This window comes from Brachypodium distachyon, chromosome 2 (assembly GCF_000005505.3).
Source record: "Brachypodium distachyon strain Bd21 chromosome 2, Brachypodium_distachyon_v3.0, whole genome shotgun sequence".
Lineage (NCBI taxonomy): Eukaryota > Viridiplantae > Streptophyta > Magnoliopsida > Poales > Poaceae > Brachypodium > Brachypodium distachyon.
The window spans coordinates 23419532-23438907 of record NC_016132.3 but is presented as its reverse complement, the minus strand read 5'-3'; the positions used below and the strand labels follow the sequence as shown (position 1 = coordinate 23438907).

Genomic DNA, 19376 nt, shown 5'->3' with positions numbered 1-19376 from the left:
AAGTAATGCAGCGTGAAGCTGCGTGTGTATGACGTTACCACCACTAATTGACTTTTTTACAGAAATAAAAATAATATTCAACAAGTTGTATGTGTGCAAACTTTCCCTTCTTTGTTTGCCCCACGATGGTGTTTCTAGCTGACTTATCATTTTGAGGAGTAAAATGTATCAACGGTCCTAATAGTTTCGTAAAGGTGCCAACGGACATTGCGTTTTGATGTTGGACAACGGACAGTTTTTTTTTTAATCTTGTACTTATGTATTTCCTTCGTTTTGAGATGTCTATACTTTTGAGTTAGTCGATCAAATTTTATTGATTTCAATTAAGTTTCTTAGATAAAACCACTACCATATATAACATCAAACTAGAATCATTAGAGCTATTATCAAATATATTGTCGAGTCCATGTCATTTTGTTTGGAGCAATATTTATTGGTATAAATAATATCTAGAAAGTCGATCAAAGTTGATAAAATTTAACTTAAAGCAACTTCAACAAATGGACAATATAAACATTAAGAAAAACAGAGAAAGTAATTATGAACCTTCGTTTGTTGTGCTCGTGTGCATTATCAATTTGTTGAGAGGTCAGAAGAGCAATATAATTAGTCCCTCTGACCAGAATTACTTGTCGAAATATTAAATGTATCTAGACCCTTTTTATACATAGATACATCCGTATTTGGGCAAATTTAAGACAAATAATACCGGTCGGAGGGAGTATCTCAACGTAATATCCAACGCACCCGGCTATCTATCTAGTCTCTTGTAATAAGATTCCGAAGGATACGCCCATGCGTGCAGATCACATTCAGGGAATGCAATGCCACGCCCACGATGCGGCTAGCTGGCCGTTGCACCACCGGCGACGGCGAGGTCGACGGCTGAGATTGTTGCGTTTCAATGAGCCTCTCTGGCAAGCAAGAAAAAGAGACGGACACTATTGCTACTTGCTGTTGCTACATGGTCCTCATCGACATCATGCGCTGCACTTCCGGCGATGGAGAAGAACGCTCCTAGCTAGGCCTTTTTTGAGTCGGGACTAGGTTTCCAATGACAGGAAGCAAAGATATTTCTGCAGGTGCCAAAAGTAGCATCCAGTACATGGTTCACTCGATAGGTACTCCCCAGCAGTATCGATCGTAAGTACTTGTCCTTTTCCTCATTGGATCGCGGCTCGACTACAGTGCCTTACCGTGGGACTTGGATAGGTGTGTGCACTTTACCTGGACAGGGAAGACGATCGAGCAGCTCCTGGTCTGATGCGTTTATCGTTTGGTGGTGCCGCAGCTGAGCTTTGATAATTGTATGAAAATACTAAACACTGATACTTCTTTCGTCCCGAAATAAGTGACATAAATTTAAGTCATTTATTTTGAAACAGAGTGAGTATAAAAAACGAGGTCACGAGGAGCGATCGAATGGAATCTGTCCAAAAGCCAGAGGAAAATTTTCTCGAGAAGTACGGGGAAGGACTGGTGTGCAAGCAATGGCCGAAGAAAATATCTAGCTGCTGAACGAGACGATGCAATGGTGCAGTGAACAATGATAGCAATAATGACAGCACAGTTGGTGACACTATCTCAGCTATGAGATGCGATTCGGAAGTGGAATCGATGGATGACCCAAAAGCAAAATTGGTTTCAGCAGTGGAGATCGATCGAGCGAAGCGCAGTGGTGATCGAGCTCCTACCGTGCCTAGGCACCCAAGTGTGAACCGGCTGAGATGTCGTGGATTCATAGGTGATCTCCGGTTAGCTGCAACACGCTATAAGCGTGTCAAAGTATGGTTCCCACGCTTAGGCTCTCCTTCAAAGTAGGATTTTTGTAAGATTATATCCTTAGAATATATATTTCTTTCCCCTACGAATGCTCTTTGGATCAAAGGAATTGGTGCTACCCAACTCCTCTGGATGGGATTCACGTACATGCCTCAATTTCATAGGAAGTTCAGCTTGGGCGCAAACCTCTTTTTTACACTCAGGCCTTATTTGGTGTTAGTGTACTCCATTTTTTAGTCACTAATGTTTTGGTATTTGAGGGGTTTGAGAAGTGTTTTAATTTGATATAAAAATGGAGTGTTTTGTGGAGAAAACTAGGTATAATCTCCTCCAAATCCTTCCTACCAAACAACCATTTGGGATTTCTACTGTTTTTCAATTTGGAGTGGATAACACCCTAAAAAACATCCCAAAAACTCACCAAACAAGACCTCATTGGCAAAGGATAGAGACACTTTCTCTGTGTGTGTTTTCCAGTGTTAATCCAAACGATGATTCCTACAGTTTTTCTGTATTTCGTAATACTTAAGTTCGTACTATCTGCATTCTTGTTAGATTCATGGGTTTTCTATTCCTATTTTTTTTCATTCTGACCATCCGAAGGTCCTTAGAGTCCATTCAGAGCACCATATTTTCTTGCATCCTGGGTTCCAGCTGGCGTCGAGAAGCATATATTCAATGTTGGAGTTCTGAGGAATGTTTCTTACAGTATCCCGGAGTTCCAAACATGGCTACAAACTGTAAACGACTCGTGATTATATCTACGTGTAATCAAAACGTGTTGACATCCAAACAATACCTGTAATCCACGGATCGCCAGCAAAGATACAGTTGACTGCCAAGGTAACAAGAGCACTACCGGAATTGACATGTTTTTCTATCACCAGTTGGCTTGTACACAGCGCACAGGAGGACCATCGATGCATTACGAACAGCAGGATCAACTAACACGAGGTAAAGTGGGATATATCTTTTCTCAAACAAGGGGGATGTTGGAGATGCGGAAGGATCGATATAATTGAGCGATGCTGAATTACTTGGTTATCAAGGCTGTTCTGGTTCGTTGTCATCTTGCGCAATTGGGATGGAAATTGAGATGATGTTTAGCATAGCTATATGGTGGATACTGTTTCTCGTGATGTAGATGTATACTACGAAAATATGTAAAGAATGTACAAGTAACTGGGGTAAATATTTTTCAAGTCTAGTAGCAACAGCGCAATGGATAAGTAACTTGAGAACTATAGCATAGCTTTACAAAATTGAAGAAGATTCACCATTTTTACAAAACAAGATAGTAATATATTGTGATTTTTAGGGAAATATATTGTGAATTAGTTTTGGTAAATAGTATCCACAATATTAAGCTGGCACCAGGACAGGAAGAACTGCAAAACATTGCAGCATTGCTATGTATAGCAAAAAAAAGGTCTAAACGACTTATTTGATTTAAAATATTTTGAACTCCTATAGGATATCTCTGCTCTCTTCTACATCAGACTGGAAAAAAAATTTGGCACACTTATCACAGTTTTCTCCATGGACAATATTTTCCTATGCAATTCGCTAGCATGAACAAATGACTAGGCATCAGTACTCAATATTTTACAGAACCTGTTTGTTTTTGTGCTTTGCCAAGAATTGACTCTATATCACCAGTGAATAGAGACAACTGTTTGGCTAAGGCAAAACCGCAATACATACCATCCACAGCAGCACTTAATATGCCCCCTGCATAGCCAGCACCTTCCCCAATTGGATACAAACCTTGTAGTGACGTGCTCTCGTATGAGTCGTTATGTCGTGAAATTTGCAAAGGGGAGCTTGTTCTAGTCTGCAAACAGACATTCAAATAAAATTAATAAAATGTAAGGGTAGATGCAGAACTATAAGTAACTTTGCCAGAGAGAGAGAGAGAGAGAGATCATAGAAGTCCAGCCACAAAAAGAAGAAAAGAAAATATTGGACACAAATTCCTCATGAATTAACTTATGCAGTGGATACAACAGATCCATACTGAGTGGATGTGAGTTCTACAAGGACAGACGAACAGTGCACAGAAGATACTGCAGAACTGCCGATAATTTACAAGTATCAGCAAACATTAAGAAAAACTGAGTGCATTCTTCTTGATATTGGAAATATTTTTCACCTGGACTAGGTCCAACTTGCATTTGTCTTGGTACAGGGGGCTCTCTCAAATTTAAAATTAAGGTAGCAACAGGAGTTGAGACTTGAGAGTGATAAGGATTAGCATAGCATTTGAAGAAAACGGAATGAAGGATGAAGACAAAATTTTGAATAACAATAAGGGGTACATGCAAATACTGAAACACCCTGGCCCAATTTTTGTTCAATGTCCATCCGAACAGCAGGGCAGACCGACATGTCATAGCAACTCTCTTACACTTTCATCGTTGCTTCATGTAAAAGGGTCAACCTGGGGGTGGTATGTTTGGATCGCAAGGGTATATATGCTGGTGCAACTCTCTCTTGTGACTAATCTCACTAGAAACTGCACCATGGTCCTCTTGGCCGAAACTGAAACGGGCCGGGATATTACAAATATGATCACCGAATTGACTAGAGAAGGTTGAGTGGAAACTGGTTCAGCTTAGTCAGAGGGAAAATGCACCTTTTTCGAGAAAATGAATTCATTGATTATAAGAGAATATGAATGGCATAAGGGGAAGAAGCCCCTCAGCGCTCTTTAATTAATTAAGAAGAGAATGAGGCACCATGGATGCAGCCATGGGGGGTCAACACCCAGCCCGCTCAACAGCGACACTACCACCCCAGCTATCACTCGGTACGACAGAGAGAATCTAGGGATGGTGAATCAAGTAGCTAAAAGCCTAAAACCTGGTTACATCTGCACTGTCTGGCTGTATATTGGGATCATTGTAAAGTGGGATATGAAGAAGCATTCAGGAAACTAAACTACAAAAGAACCTCTTTAGGGTATCTTTCAGTAAAATATAATTTGGTTACTGAGGATGAGTCTACATCGGTTAGCACCGGACACGCCTGATCTACCTTACGCTGATGGCCTAGCTGGAAGCTGCTCCATGCTCTCTTGTCCTCCAAAGCTACTGTGCAGAATGTGTCCGGGGAGATACCTAGGGTGCCATTAGCGTGAAACTGGCTCTTAGCCAACTTGGCCACCTCTCCCTCCATGCGCGCCCCCCGGACGTCAGACCTAGTTCTCTCCTTGTATTGTTGCCTTTGCCTTTTTACTTTCTTTTCTTATCCTTTCTTTGAGCCCTCTTTGGGTCTCTTTGCTGTTGCCTTGTTTGTACTTGCGCTTCTTGCGCCTTCTTATTAATGAAAATGACACGCCGCTTGGCGTGTCCGATAAAAAAAATTAGCGCGAAACAGCGGAAAGTAGTTGAGGATTTTTCTTGTGTTCATGCCTGAGCCTCTCTGAAGCCAAGTGTGGCTCTTTCTGTGGCGCGTGTTATGCCTGTTTTTGTTTTCCGAGATCTGTAACGCACTACTGAGAATTTTGGTTCTGGTTGCAGTAAAATGGAACCAGGGGTTTTCCCATCCCCGGTCCCTCTAAAAAAAATCCTTATATCTAACACTAAATAAGTCTACATGAGACATTAGTTCATTGATTGATTGATGCTAAATTGACACACCACAAACAATGGTCCAGGTTGTGATGGACTAGCAGAGGATCGAAGAGGCTGCCCATTAGGGCATAGATTTGTGAACATATGGATTATGGAGATGTTGCCATCAGACTAGTACTTAACATCCAATGGTCATGACATTGATGGCATTAGACTAACACTAGACTTCCTGATGTTTAAATATTGTCTAGGAATTCATCAAGTGAACCACCATTTCTAAGAAGTAAATATCGCATAATAATTTGCATACCTCCACACCATGAAGTAAGGCCTCAGTAGAAATAAAGCCTGGCATCTGGAAATATTACATTGCAAATGCATCAGGACAGATGGAATTCAGACTTGCAAAATGAAGAGAGAAAAGGCATATTTCAAACCTCTTTGTCAATCATTATTATTGATTGTTGTAAAGCTTCAGTTATGTAAGGAGGGAATAGCTCATGGAGTTTGGATGGATTAACTCCCAACCTGTAGCTTGATGGTGGGAGAGATGTAACTGGAACAGGTAACAGAATAAATAAAAGAAAATATGTATCATTAAATACTGTCAAAACCTTATCATACCATTAGTACCTGACAATCTGTTACCGATAAAATCTGTCACACACTGTGCAGGGACAACAAAATTCCCTCCCCCCATGATAGCTGCTCTTCTTTCATATTCTCTCTGTATTTAAAGTGTACAAATATTTCGTAAGCTAGCAGGAAGGAGAAACTGCCATGAGTGTAGTACAGATAGAAGAAAGAACTTATTGCACTCAAGACAAAGGAACTCCACAACTATGAGTAACTAGATCATGTAACAGCGCACATGTATTGTAAGGCTTTAGCATACATCACATATAAGCGTTATTTTCTAACCTCTGTTTAACTCGACAAAAAATTGTATACCTTATATTTTGGGAAGGAGTGAGTATTTGTCCATTGAGGAACTCAAGCCTCATATATTGCAGTGTTTTTTTCATTTTCGAACCTCTGTTTAACTTGTTGGTTGATTCTAGTCTTGGATTTAGTTCTTCCATGGTCTGTGCGTGTGGTAAGATGAAGACAGATATAGCAAAACAGAGTACCGAGTATTTCACTTGTTATCTAAGGGAAGCATAACATGTACCTGGAACTCAACACCTGCAAGAGAACCATGGGATTGAAATGGTTTAAAATCATGAGATGACACAGTGACCACAAGAGCTGAGTTTGCCCACTTAGATGCTCGACGTGAGAATGACATGCCATTGATGCACAATTCTGATGAGTTTGTGCTAGTTAGAACAACCTGCAGGCATGTCTCAGTATTTCAAGAACAGGATTACAATATTCCATAATGTATTTAAAAAGATCGGTAAGTACAAAAGGCAAGCAAATGACTGACCTGTCCACCAGGACACATGCAAAAGGAATAACAACTGCGATTTTGTTCTACTTGCTCTGTATCACTCTTTGCATCTCCTTCACCAATAGACTTCACTATCTTGTAATCTGCTACAGGTATCCGCCCACGCCCTCTACGTACTTCAGCAGCCAATTCAGAATACTGCAATTGATGAGAATAGCACACATCACATAGGTGGTTTTGAACACAATTTTAAAATACTGCACACGTGATTTTCAACACAATTTGAGACAGTATGATGCTACAACCTTCTACCCATAGTGATGTAGCTGTATCTAGCTCGCAAATAAGTGAGTGCTTATGACTTTTTTTTAGAAAGCTTATGACATGGTTACTACAACATCAATAGGTTGAAGCACCTACATAAAGCTCTACAAAAGTTCATGTGGACATACTACAAATATCATTGTTATCACACAGTGAACAGTAATTCCATTAGCATCCATGCTGCAAAAACACTGAAGGACCAAGGATGCAAGGACTGGACCAGTCTTTGGCACACAGCCCAGGAAGACTCTGTACCGCGCTTCTATATTGCAACCTCATCAGCGTATAGTTGAAGTGCACTTAGTAATGCCAATTTGCAGAAATGAATATAAGTTCTTCAAAATTAAAACAGGACTTCCTCAGCTTATGGTCAAGCTATTATTTCTATAATTTATAATAAAACTTGATGCTTGGAGGATATTGGAGAAACTGGCAGTTCCTATACTTTGCCAAAGTTTATAAATGGAGAATGTCATATTAATTAACATCCTAACCCTCAATCAATTAGTTTCATTTTACACCTTTAATAATCACCAATTAGGAGTTCATGGGATGTGCAGGATGAGAAATTACTGAAAAATAAATATCATCCTTCAAATAAAGTAAATCACATTAGGTGAGTACCATTCAGAAAAACTTTGATGTGACCAAAGGAAATATAGCTTACCTGGATGTTGTTTATCAGTTCTTGGGGGTGTTCAATTCTCAATCCAACCTGTAAGAATAACCAATATTGTCACATGGACTGAAGAGAAAAGAAAATTACTATTCATATATACTCCCTCTGATCCATAATATGTGTCTAAGTGTCTTGGATTTAGTACAAAGTTAGTACAATTTTGTACTAAATCAAAGACACTTATTATGGATCGGAGGGAGTACATAGTATAAACAAAATTTAGTTGCAATTGGAAAATTTAAAAAAGTGAACCAAATATATGATGCTACAAGGGGACAATGTCCAGCCAATCTGTGTTGCATTAATCATACAGCGCAAGTCCTACTTTAGACAGCAGGTTTTGGTAGTTTTTCTTCTTGGTCCCAAGGTTAGAACAGTTATATTTTTCTGTTTTGAGTTTAGTTTTTTCTTTCTTTTTCCTTTTTTCCTTTTGTATTGCTGCTGGGAGCCTTCCCTGGTTGCCTTCCACCATTGGTGGCCTCTACCTTGCGCCTTCTTCTTCTAATATACAGTTACACACATTTAGGTGTGTGTTTGAGAAAACAAAAGGTTAAAAATGTGCGTGGATGTGCTAGTTTATGCTAACTACGTCATTTTATGAACACCCTGCTGTGAACCTTGGTCCTAACTAAACAACTATCATTTAGAGGATGCCAAACAGCATGGCTTGATTAAGGTTAGGGTTTCCGGAGGGGATAGACAAAGGCCAGGACTGGACGTGAGAGAACTAGAGGGTCTGAGAGATAGTAAATACTACCTCTGTTCCTATATTTAAGAAGTCCTAGCTTCGTCCTAAGCTAAATTTCTTAAATTTTGACCAAGTTTATAGAAAAATCTATCAACATCCAGAATATCAAATAAGTATAATATGAAAATACATATCATGACGGCTTTAACAAAACAAATTTAGTCTTAGATGTTGGTAGATTTTTCTATAAACTTGGTCAAAGTATAAGAAGTATGACTTGGGACAAAGCTAGGACTTCTTGCATTTGGGAATGGAGGGAGTACTAAATAGAGGGAAAAAATAGGTCTTCTTGCTCGATGCAATTCTGAGATATGTGCCATCATGTTTAGGCCCTTGGGCCTTTTCAAATACAATATGACGGCCTGATATGCTATGTCCAAATATGACATGACTTCCTAATTCTATATGTTCTTTCCCAATATTTCCTGGACTCTTTCCTAGTTCAACTACTCGTTCTTTTGGTCAAATCCTCCTCCTGCCTTTTTCCTGCACTCTTGAACTCTGTGCAATCAATGAATGCCAGCAACTCCAGACACAACTTGTGACAAGCTGCTGCTGTAGTGTTATCCTTACCCAACAAGCCTACCTATTGCCCTACTGTTTCTGTTGTGATCATCTAGTGCTGACTGGCCCTTTGTCTATGTTTTGGGGTGTAATTGTAAAGAAGAGTAAAATAGGATACACCGATATTGTTGCAACAGAAAGCATCAGTATGACATGGTAAGGGGTTAGAATTGTTCATTAATTTTACTATGTGGCATGTAATCCCTCCGTTTCAAATTATAAGAAGTTCTACTTTTGTCCTAAGTCAAACTTTTTAAAATTTGACCAAGATTAGAGAAAAATGTATTGATATCTACAATATCAAATAAGTATACTATGAAGATATATATCGCGACGGATTTAATAAGTTAATTTAAAGTCGTAGATGTTGGTGGATTTTTCCATAAACTTGGTCAAACTTTAAGAAGTTTGACTTGAGACAAAGACAGAACATCTTATAATTTGGAACAGAGAGAGTACTAGTTTTCTCGATCCAAGCTATATGGTTTACCAATTCAATCCACACAGAAAACAAACTCCATTTAATATTTATGTTTTTGCTTGGTTTGAAGACCAACGTGTCTGTTATGTAACATGGCCATAAATTCCTTGCTATGGCCTGTCTGCTATCAGACCATCAGATGATCGTAAGTACTAGCAAAGTTCGTTTCCTGTCGGCTTTGGGAAACAGAGTTCTCTCCGACGAAGCTGCTTCAGGGTGTCTCTTTGACGAGTTCTAAGGTGACACTAGAGCGATAGGCTAGGAAGTGTACTATTTTTTTCCTAGATTGTTGTCACTTTGAGTTGTAACGATTGAGATCTGATCGCTATTTGTGACTTCAATAATATTATGGCTGTGTGCACCAATTGATGCAGAGGCCGGGGCCCCGGGGGCATGACCTCCTTTTCGGAGAAAAAAAGGTACTAGCAAAGTAGAAACTTCCTTAATCAGTTAAGAAAACTTACAGAAAAATTCTTGGGAGTTATATCTACATTATGCCTCAGAAGCATACTGTATGTGTCACGAGCTGAGTGACCAACTGCCAATACAACTGCATCAAATGATAGTTTCTGATCGACGGAGCATGGTTGCAGCCTTGAATCTGAAACCACAACTCCTTTGACCTGCCCACCTTCCACTATAAGGTCATCTACTCTAGTATTAAATCTTATGGCAACCTATAAACCAAACATAAAACAGAATACATCAGTGCATGGCTTTTGCAGAAGAAGAAACAATAACAAAGCTTTAACAAAGACAGATATGTTCAACTCACACCCAACTCTCTTAAGTGGTTCCTGAAATTCCGTAACAGAGGAACAAGTTTATCTGTACCCAAGTGAGGTCTCCCATCAACTAGAATGTTTGGAGGGCCTCCAAAGTAAACAAGTGTTTTCATCACCTGAAATGCAAGACCCCATGGCAAATATCTTAAACACACATAAATAGTCAGCTTTGAAATAGGACGTCTAGGATATTATGTTATACGGAGTACAATGCAAGCTCTTCATATCTTGATGACTGAATTGAAAACATGAGAAAAAAAATCTGCCGTGCTATCCATGACCAGTAAGGGAGCGACTTACTGGTTACCACCAGGGTCTTGAACTCTGGTAGCTGACAGATACTAATGCTTGCATGATTGCACCAATAATTACATATAACTATTTTTTAGAAGAATTTGTAGTTCTAATTTTCAAGCTAAGCATTCATTGAGGTAGAGCACGAAGATTCTCACAGCCTGAACACCATCAGCGTTTCTTCCTATCCTGGTTACAAGCTTCCCATCACTCCATGTACCTGCACCACCCTGCTATGATTAAGAACAGAAGATCAAGAATTGATGGACTTAAGCTTTGAAGGAACATGGAACAAGGGATTAGTAGTTTGGTCAATCCTTGTAGTTCCATTGTGTGTGATTGGTACTCCAAAAATATACTACATCCGTTCCATAATTCTTGTCAAAATATTACATGTATCTAGACGCTTTTTAGGAATAGATACATCCATTTTTGAGCAAATTTGAGACAAGAATTATGGAACGGAGGGAGTAGGTGTTACTGTATATGCCATCAGCCGAAATCATAAAGATTATTTTATTGAATAAGCTTTTAAATTTGACAATAATGCATGGAAAACAGGAAAAGTAAAACTCAGATAATAAATAAATGGGCTCAGAATTAGCATGTATTTGTCAGGTTATTTATTAATGATTTATTTGCACTAAATAAATGTGAAGATTATTGCATAATATTTTCTAAATAATTCATTTAAAGCATCCAATGAATGAATGTAGAGTTAAAATATGTCTCCATAGATTTTTCAGGTTATACCAGCCCAATACCTGTGCGTTGCTACGGACTAAAAAGAATGTTTAAATATAGCGCCATACTATTATCTTAGATCATAATCCATATTTCTTTACCTCATTTCTTTGATTCATGCCAAAATCAACAAGTGAAGAAAGAAGAAGAAGTAACGCGGTCCGAAGGTGACAGACCACCACCACCAATTAAGTCTTTTATAGAAGTAAAGATAAAGATAATTAGGATACCATAGCCATTTTGTGGCAATGCACTAATCCACCCACCAGCTAATATTAGCTTATTGGAACATGTATCAGAAGAAATCCCTATCGCGGGCCTATGCTATTTCACTTATCTGTACTGACATAAAATAGTAAATCACTTTATCTTCCAAGGTACATGTACCAAGAATCCATATGATCACTTGAACAATGGGGATGGCGCTACGCTAGTAGTTGCCAATTTACATGATTCCTAATGTTAATGTTTATCAAAAAAAATCATCTCTTAAATGATTCAGTATGTTGTCCACAAAATGCGGTTATGTTGTGATGTCTTGGTAGTAAAAATAGGAACAAACAGTATACCTCGCCAAAGCAAAAGTTGCTTTCTGATTGGAGAATTCGTCTAACTGCTAGTGCACCAATGTCACGCCCTCTTTGCTCGACAGGTTGACCACGCTCTAATAAGGTAACTTCTGCACCAAGTTCAGCTAGCACAAGGGAAGCAAACAAGCCAGATGGTCCACTTCCTACAACTGCCACCCTTGGTTTCTTTCGTGGAGGACAGATCGAGCCATTATTAACAGTATAGCTGGTACCCTGTTCATCATCCGAGCCTTTGAAATGAAAATCAAGCATACTGATCAGATCAGTTGCTACCTTCTCATCAGGCATATATTCTACAGCTCCAAGCTTGGGTTCCAATCTAGCAATGAAATCCCATGTCCTTGGCTCCATATCCAGAAGCTTCTTGGCATCCACATCAACGGTATAAATAAATTGAGGTTCTTTCAAAACCTGTAGATGCAAAAAATGGTTTATTTAGTCACAAAGAAACGATGCAGACAAAGTGATAACCAATGTGTGTATCAATGTTATAGATATTAAAATAATTTTTCAACACCTATGAAAAGCACACATGATCACAAATGCAACACGGATGATGCAAAAAGGTGCAGTACAGACTCATGAACCAAAAATTATTATATCATCAGATATAACTAGGATTGGATAACCACATGAATAAACAAGTCACTGCAATAGAGACAATTCACCTAATAACAGATTAGTCCACTCCAATTTAGACGAATATGTACAGAGTGAAAATAACTTCAACATAAAGCCCCAGAAAACAAATAAGTGAACACCACAGTTATCAGACAGCACAAAGAAATGAGTAAAATCGAGTTTTTTTCTGGCGAAATCGACATTAGTTGCGCAAATCTCTGCACACCATACGAGATTATCGCAACACTTCGTAACGGGTTGAGAATTTACCCTACCTGTGAAATGACATCTCAGGCCCACCCACAGGGACCATGTTGGACACAGGTGACATTGGTGTGTATGAGCAGTCTTCGCCCAAGTCTATTAAGAAATCATCAGATATATTCACAACTGATTCATACTCCGCTCATTTTGCTCCTTGCTTATATGCCTCAATTCAATAAAGGCAAACAACACAGCAAACGGAAGTACCAATCAGTTACAAAGATATCTATCTATCTATGTGAATTGTTCGTAGACTCAATTAAGGACTGCTTGTACTGATACATAATACTCCGTGTCCAACATAGTGTCTTTTAGTGAGTGAGAGATGTCAGCAAATGGGTAAAAATAAAAACCCAGATGGATAGGGTAACTTTTTGGTATAACACGGTGTTATGTGCAAATATTTACAGAACTCGGTGTTTGCACAACTAGCTCAGAATTAAGCACTAAAGCGCAATTTACTCTAAATAGATAAAAAATAGTGTCCAGCGAACATTAAGGCTAAAGGGCCTAGAATAAAAAAGCATGATCTACAAAATATCATGTAGACATGCGCTATTCCACAACACCGCGAAAAATTTGACACCCTATAACTGATTCTGGCACCCCACAAATTTGATGGTGTGGGTCTGTCTATAACTGTTGGGCACTTGGGATGCAACAAAAAGACTATTCTATTGTAAATGTGGATTCTTCAAAGAAAGGGTGGTAAATTAACTGGAGAAGTAAAATGAAGCTTACTAAAGTGCCCTTTTTTTCCAACTGCATGAGTACATATTATTATTTTTACCAAGCTTAACCCAGTTTAACTGCACCTTTGCAGCAATTCCAACAGCAAGCATTTTATGAAAACCAAGTTGGCATCCTATCTCTAGGCGGGAGGACAAATATTAAATAAGACAGAGATGGTATCATTCCATTAGGAACCTTCCGTGCATCAAATGACTTGCGGATAACAGAGAAGGCCTCTTCAGGGAGCATAGAAGCAACCTGCGCAGGAGAGTAGATTAGAGGTCAATAACTACAGGAAATGTACAGCAACATCAGCAACATAAAACATGAGCACAACGATATGAATTTTTTTGTGATGACAGCAAACTAGTAGCAATTACAAGGAGAGGCAATGCAACATGAGTAACAATTAATATAAACCACGGTGGGGCATTGAACTTTGAAGCTAACATGTTGAACGTATAGCATTAAAGATTATATAGTCATCATTTGAATTTGCCACACATAGGCGGTTACTTGGATAGCTAGTTTGTGCGGTATATACAACACTCATCCAGCCAGTTCCAGATTAGATACAGTTGGAATATTGTGCATTACATGTAGGGAAAATTGAGGCAGCAACGCTTTTAATTCAATTGCAAACCGTTTGTTAACTCAGACCTATTCATCAGAACAAAAGCAAAATAAATGACACCTCAATTCCCATCGGGGGACCACGGCAAACTGCACTCGTCTTCCTTGAGAAAGTAGGTCACAACTCACGGCAGCTTGTTGAGTTTGTGTCGAATAATAATTGTACTAGGTAGGTTACGTGGACTTGGTGTTGTAATTGTGGTATAGGGTGGAGTCCTTGTCAGACTCCAGGTACCCGAGTCCTATATAATCAGGGGACAACCACATGATGTGACCATGACAACATAATAGCAATAGGCTCGCAGGGGGAGCCGGCGGCTTGTGCCTGCACCCAGGGTGGCCGATGTTGCGGTATTATGGGGGAGGAGCGCCCGTAGTCATGCCCCGGGATGTAGGCTTTGGCCGAACCTCGTTAACAAATATCGTGCCTCGGTGTCATCCTTGATCATGCATCCGCCGGATTTCGTAACACAGGTTAACTCAAGGTTGGGAATGACCGAAAGAGGGAAATCTCGTCAAGCAGATGGCACGTGCTAAGTCGAAGAACATTTGGACAGTAGCAAAATTTTACCTTCTAGAGCACGTAGGTGTACGTGTGGATTATTAAGCCTACGCAACTTAAACCTCTGTTTCACTTGCAGCCACGGACTGTCGACTCACCTAAAAGACTAAAACCTCGCGAATTCATGGCATTTTGTCACCGTATCAGAAAATGCAGTAGATTAGCGTACCGGGAATTTGAGGGCTTTGGCAATGGCCTGGAGCAGCGGCGGGGAGACGCCGACAAAGTCCTTGCCAGGGTCCTCGCTAGCGGGTACGGCGAGCTTGGAGAGCCGCCAGAACCCAGCCTCCCGGGCCACGCCACCCTCCTCGGGGGCGGTCTGGCGGAGCTGTTCCTTGTGGCGCCGATCCAGGCGCTTCTTCTCCGACGGGTACCGCCGCTTGCCCGTGCGCTTCGCGCAGCGCACGACGGCCGCGAACGCGCCACATCGTCGTCGCAGGAATGCATTGGTCGTGCAGAGGCTGCTGCGGCTAGGATTCGCACCCAAGGGATGGGGAGGCGGGAGGGAGAAGGGTGGGAGCTTGATGCCTGAGGCGCCGGGCAGCGCCATGGCAAATATGGGGGGAGAAGGAAACGAGAGCGGGGTTCAGCCCCTGAGGATAATGTGGGTTTAGCCTGGTCTCACCGTCTCACCCGTGGTCATTTTATACGGGAGCAAACATTTGTTTGGTGGGTTTTCGTGTGTAACAGTGTAACGTCTTCTTTTCCCGTACATTAAGATCTGTAAATTGAAATTCTTATCGGCTGCATAATTCGAGAAAAAAAAATTACAAAATGACATTTCGCAAGAATAATTTGCAAGAGTTAATTCGTTCCTAGTGTACCCCCGATAAGCTTATCCAGATCAACGCTGAGAAAAATGTCCACAAAGCTGAGTTCTGCTCACATACACAAATCTGAAGCTGATAGACAACTGCATAGGTATATTTTATATTCAAGATCCTCAAACAGTATTACTCCGCCACGAGGGGTAGGATAGTACAGAGTACAAGATAACATCGACGCTACATGTTTAGAGTACAGCATGCGAACACGATCATCACAGCAGCACAAACTGCACTCATTAACTTAACTTGCAGAACCACACTTCACTAAACACACTTCAAACCTTCGATTAACTCAGGCTGAGTGTATAGAAAGTTCAGTCCTTGGTTAGAAATAGCATCATATTAATCTATTGGCCGTCAGATTTTGCAGACTACCCAGTCGCTCAAGCATCATAATACTGCATTGACCCCATGGTTATCAGTTAGTTCACAAGATGAGGGCTGGCACTCTTGAAAGGAAGAGTGCAGGAGTATGTGACATATCTGACACCATCAAGAAGAACGACAACAAATATCCTGGAGAGTGATTTGGTAGATATCCTTGGATCACGGTCACCATCACCAGCCTCCCTGGGATCAGCCAGCACAGAAACAACTACTGATGATGATGGCTTCTTATCAGGTAACTTGCTGTTCTCGGAAGTTCTGTTAAAAGGCTCTGTGTTGTTCACCGTTTTTCCAGTGAGTGGAATCGCCTCATTATACATTATCCTCCTATTTTTCAGCTTGCCAAGATAAGCAGGAGGCGGAGTTGGAATACTTTGTGTAGCATTGATACTCGAGGAGTTCACAATTGGAGAAGCAGGTATGACACCACCAGAATTGGTAGAAGCAGTGGAAATGTCAAACTGAAATACCTCGCTGCACATTCCAGAGTTTAATATAGGCCCTGAAAATTGTCATGTAGGAATCAGAGAGTAAGAGACCGCGCGATAACACTCAAGGAGCATCAATAAAAAGCTGATTTTCCGATAAGGGATGTCTTGTGAAGAAAAATAAGTGGCATTCACAAAATAATTTACTGAAGAACACGAGGTTCATCCTCAAGACTCAAGAGTTCAGATTCGTTTGTCCACAAGCCAGTGGTAAAATTAGCAGAGTTCTTATTTTCCCAAAAAAAAATAACTGGTACGATAGTATGTATATATAATACAGAAAAAAACGCAGACTGAAGTCGAAATTCGAGTTCTGAAAGATAGGTAAATTTGCTCTTTCAGTTTTAAATATGCGAACAACATGTCATAATCCTAGTACTCCCTCCGTTCCATAAAGATTGGCACGAATTTGAATTAGAGCTAGTTCAAAGCCACGCCAATCTTTATGGAACAGAGGGAGTAGTTAGCTAGCATAGGGCTTTAGGCCTATAAATGTAGGTTGTGCTGCCACATAAGTTTTTGTTCAGCATCAAGGCGTTTTTCAGGTCAAGCTGGACAAGATAATCACCATATATGATATTTCACAATGAAAGGCAACATTATAACTAGTATTTATTGAGCTAGCTCATGATCCTCGTTGAAGAACAATGACAAACTTAAACATGGATTGAGACCCCATTTCTGAACAGTTATACAATATATGATGGCATATGAAGTCATGTCATTCTGTATCTAAGATGCATAGTCTTCTTTATGATTTATGCACATTCACTTCAGTCTTTTGACTTGTATTTTTAACTTGGTAATATTTCTCTTCATAATACTCCCTCCGTCCCATATTAAGTGCCGAAATATTACATGTATCTAAACGCTTTTTAGGCATAGATACATCCATATTTGGAAAATTTTGAGTCACTTAATATGGGACAGAGGGAGTATTTGTTATCTGGAGGAGATGAATATATGTTAAAAAGTAAGAATTACGTACTACTCCATATAGTAACTCAAAAAAATGCAAGAACCTTCTTTATATATATCACATCACAATGCATGAATGTGGCACAGAAATAATAGTTCTGGTTATTAGATGGAATCCAAAACTGCAGTATCACAATTCACAATAAACAAGAGTACCAAGATTTGTAAGCAATTGCTCCCCTTACCTGCCATTCCTTCACGGAACCACTGTGGCAATGGTCCATCTACCGGGGATTTCTCCTGTGGTTTCATATTGTTTCCAGGCAGTGACAGATGCCGAGCTATGGCTACACTAGTCTCTTTGTGATCTATATCCGACTGACCATTGTTATGTTTTGAAGCTGTATGTGCCACTGCTTTCTCGCTTGCAAGAACAGAATGGATAATCAGATTGCCATTGATCTTAACATGCTTTCCATTCCTAGGCACATACAACAAAGCTGGCAGGGTCTCACTTGAGTTAGGTGCATGCTTCTGCTCAGTGCTATCACCATTCGCCATCATCATTCCGGAATCAACATCGATCATGTCACTGTTGTTTGAACCACCTTTAGTTCCTTTACCATGGTTAGTAAAACTCAATACCCTACCAGGAGGATGACCAAAACTCCTAAACATTGTACTGTCACTCCCTCCTCTCATCCCAAAATTGTGATTGAACCCTGGAACAAAAGCACCAAATAGGAGCACAAATAACAGCAAACCAATAAGGCTAACACTTGCCACCTTCTTAGTTTTGGTCTTACTCTTGCTATCCACAGCCTTCTTGTTCTCATGTTTCTTTGTAACCTTGGTTGCAGACACGGACTGCTGCGGCTTTAGCCGGGGGATTGGTACAAGAGGGACATGTGAACCATGAGGCCGCAGGGCATACCCGGGCACCCACGGGAAATGCATGCCAGGCATTGGCGCAGGTGGATACACCCCCGGTGGTGGACAACTGCCACCACCACTACTGAGTTGCTGCCGCAGTGTTGCATTCTCGGCCACGATGAAGGAGATCTTAGAATTGAGGTCATTTATCACTGAATGCATTGACTTTACCTTCTCCTCCAGCTCCTCAACGTACCGCTTCTTCCTCTGCCTAGACAGCTGCGCACTCTCACGGTTACGTATGAGCCGGGCGGCTCGCCTCGTGTCCTCTCCCTCGCCGACCGTGCCTCCGTCGTCAGATTCCATGGCTGCCCGCGACGCCGACGCCGATGGAGAAACTTCACCATCGCCGGATCGGCGGCTCTTTGCCGCGTCCGAGCTCACGGCGGGACACGCCTGCTTCCGCTTCAGGCCCCAGTTAGGGGCGGCGCCGCTCCTCCCCTCGTCGGACTCCTCGTGCTTGACCCCGCAGCTGCCACCGGCGACGACGGAGTCGGCGGCGGAGGCGGCGGGAGAGGATGAGGAGCCGGTGGGGCCGGATCCGGCGGCGGAGCCCTCGCCGGAGTCGCCGCGGTCGGGGGATCGGAGGAGGAAGTCCTCGACGGAGAAATCAACGGGCAGGTCGAAGTCGAGATCGTCGCAGCCGTCGCCGCCGCCGGCGAAGTTTTCCAGCGGGAGGTCGTCGCCCGCGAGGTGGAGGTCCGTGTCAAAGAGGTAGGGCGGGAAGTGGCGGAGGTCGAAGGGAGAGGGGTCAAGGAGGGCCGGCTCCGCCATGGCGCGCCTCGGGGGAGGGTTCGGCCCTAGGGTTTTGGCATGGAGGTGCAGGAACAGGAGGAGAGTGGTAGGAATTTGGAATCGGCAACCCGGGGGTGCGAAGTGGACGGAGTCGGGTGTTGACGAGCTCGGTGCTCGGGACGTGCTGTGCGGGTCCAGTACTTAGTTGGAGTAGTTTCGCATACGCGGTCCTCGTTTAGTCCATGATGATAGGGACCCAAACTAACTGGGGCCCACATGTCATTGGCTTTATTACATGTCCTGCTCAGTGTGGCTGT

General features: G+C 41.4%; 2 protein-coding genes across 3 annotated transcripts; both read right to left on the bottom strand.

Annotated features, from left to right (window-relative positions):
• Positions 1-3196: 3196 nt before the first annotated feature.
• On the bottom strand, positions 3197-15390 carry LOC100836555 (uncharacterized protein Cbei_0202). 2 transcript variants are annotated; one of them, XM_003568409.4, is made up of 13 exons: positions 14941-15390; positions 13772-13834; positions 11939-12370; positions 10784-10855; positions 10322-10447; positions 10011-10223; positions 7742-7789; positions 6787-6948; positions 6529-6690; positions 5991-6084; positions 5795-5913; positions 5668-5712; positions 3197-3616 (listed from the first exon to the last, which is right to left on the bottom strand). In XM_003568409.4, exons 1-13 carry the CDS (start codon positions 15319-15321, stop codon positions 3380-3382), a joined length of 2154 nt encoding a protein of 717 aa, XP_003568457.1. In that variant the 5' UTR covers positions 15322-15390; the 3' UTR covers positions 3197-3379. The 2 variants fall into 2 exon arrangements, 1 of the variants encoding a protein (XP_003568457.1); XR_001405712.2 differs by having other exon boundaries at positions 3519-3616; positions 5795-5885.
• A 281-nt stretch (positions 15391-15671) lies between these two features.
• On the bottom strand, positions 15672-19098 carry LOC100836250 (bZIP transcription factor 39). The gene is made up of 2 exons (XM_003568408.4): positions 17637-19098; positions 15672-16487 (listed from the first exon to the last, which is right to left on the bottom strand). Exons 1-2 carry the CDS (start codon positions 19096-19098, stop codon positions 16021-16023), a joined length of 1929 nt encoding a protein of 642 aa, XP_003568456.1. The 3' UTR covers positions 15672-16020.
• Positions 19099-19376: the final 278 nt, after the last annotated feature.